This window comes from Papilio xuthus, unplaced genomic scaffold (assembly GCF_000836235.2).
Source record: "Papilio xuthus unplaced genomic scaffold, Pxut_1.1 DF829991.1, whole genome shotgun sequence".
Taxonomy (NCBI): domain Eukaryota; kingdom Metazoa; phylum Arthropoda; class Insecta; order Lepidoptera; family Papilionidae; genus Papilio; species Papilio xuthus.
This window is the reverse complement of record NW_013528658.1, coordinates 25065-26013: the sequence shown is the minus strand read 5'-3', so window position 1 is coordinate 26013 and position 949 is coordinate 25065. Positions and strand designations below refer to the sequence as shown.

The 949-nt window shown below is 62.9% G+C and overlaps 1 protein-coding gene across 1 annotated transcript in view; it reads right to left on the bottom strand.

Moving 5' to 3' along the window:
• Window positions 1-324: 324 nt before the first annotated feature.
• Window positions 325-949, bottom strand: part of LOC106113590 (uncharacterized) — a 2733-nt gene continuing 2108 nt past the window's right edge. Inside the window, exon 5 of the mRNA XM_013306533.1 lies at window positions 325-512. Within this exon, the coding sequence (XP_013161987.1) occupies window positions 358-512 (155 nt within the window). The 3' untranslated portion in view covers window positions 325-357. The remainder of the gene's footprint in view (window positions 513-949) is intronic.

Here is a 949-nt window from a genome sequence, read left to right as displayed (position 1 = left end):
CCGGCTCGAACCGAAAAAATTGCGAGCTCCGCCGTTAGTTCGATGTGAACACTACCTTCTTATGTAGAGTCTTATGTTGAATATTGTCCTTAGTGTGCTGCGTGACAATATCATTAGCTATTCCACACCCGCGTTCACACGCCTTCAATGTGAACTCGCGGCGCGGCTCAGTGCTCGCGGCGCGGCTCAGTGCTCGCGGCGCGGCTCAGTGCTCGCGGCGCGGCTCAGTGCTCGCGGCGCGGTTCAGTGCTCGCGGCGCGGCTCAGTGCTCGCGGCGCGGCTCAGTGCTCGCGGCGCGGCTCAGTGCTCGCGGCGCGGCTCAGTGCTCGCGGCGCGGCTCAGTGCTCGCGGCGCGGCTCAGTGCTCGCGGCGCGGCACTAGCCTCTCGCTGTCCTCGCCGCGGCGGCCGGCGTGTGCGCGCCGAAGCGGCAGCGTTGGTTGCAGCACCGAGAACCGTTCTCCCTGTTGCACTCCAGACTTCTTGACTGATGACAATTTAAGATGGCTCTCCCCTAGAAAAATATAATTTCGAAGTAAGCAAGATTGTAATGAATCGTGCCGTGTAGTGTTTGATGTATGAAGATCTCATACACACCTGGCAGCGAGAGCGGGCGCGCGCACAGCGGCGTGTCCGTGTCGCGCGGCGAGGCCGAGCGCGAGGAGCGCGAGGAGCGCGGCCGCGAGGCGCGCCGGGGGGACCGCGCCCCGCCCGCCCCGCACCACCACACGCCCTCGCCCTCGCCTTCGCCCCCGTCCCCGTCCTGCAAGCGCGCGCGCTCTGTACACGCTGTACACGAGTGTGGTGCACGTGTAAGCGACTGCAGCGTGTACATCTTGGACGTTGACAAGATAGTGAGAGAAGAATGAGAAGGCACCTCTCTATCGGTTTTACTTGTAACTATTTAACTACGGTGCTAGAGTAGCGACCTCGCCGCTGCCCCCGCCGCTA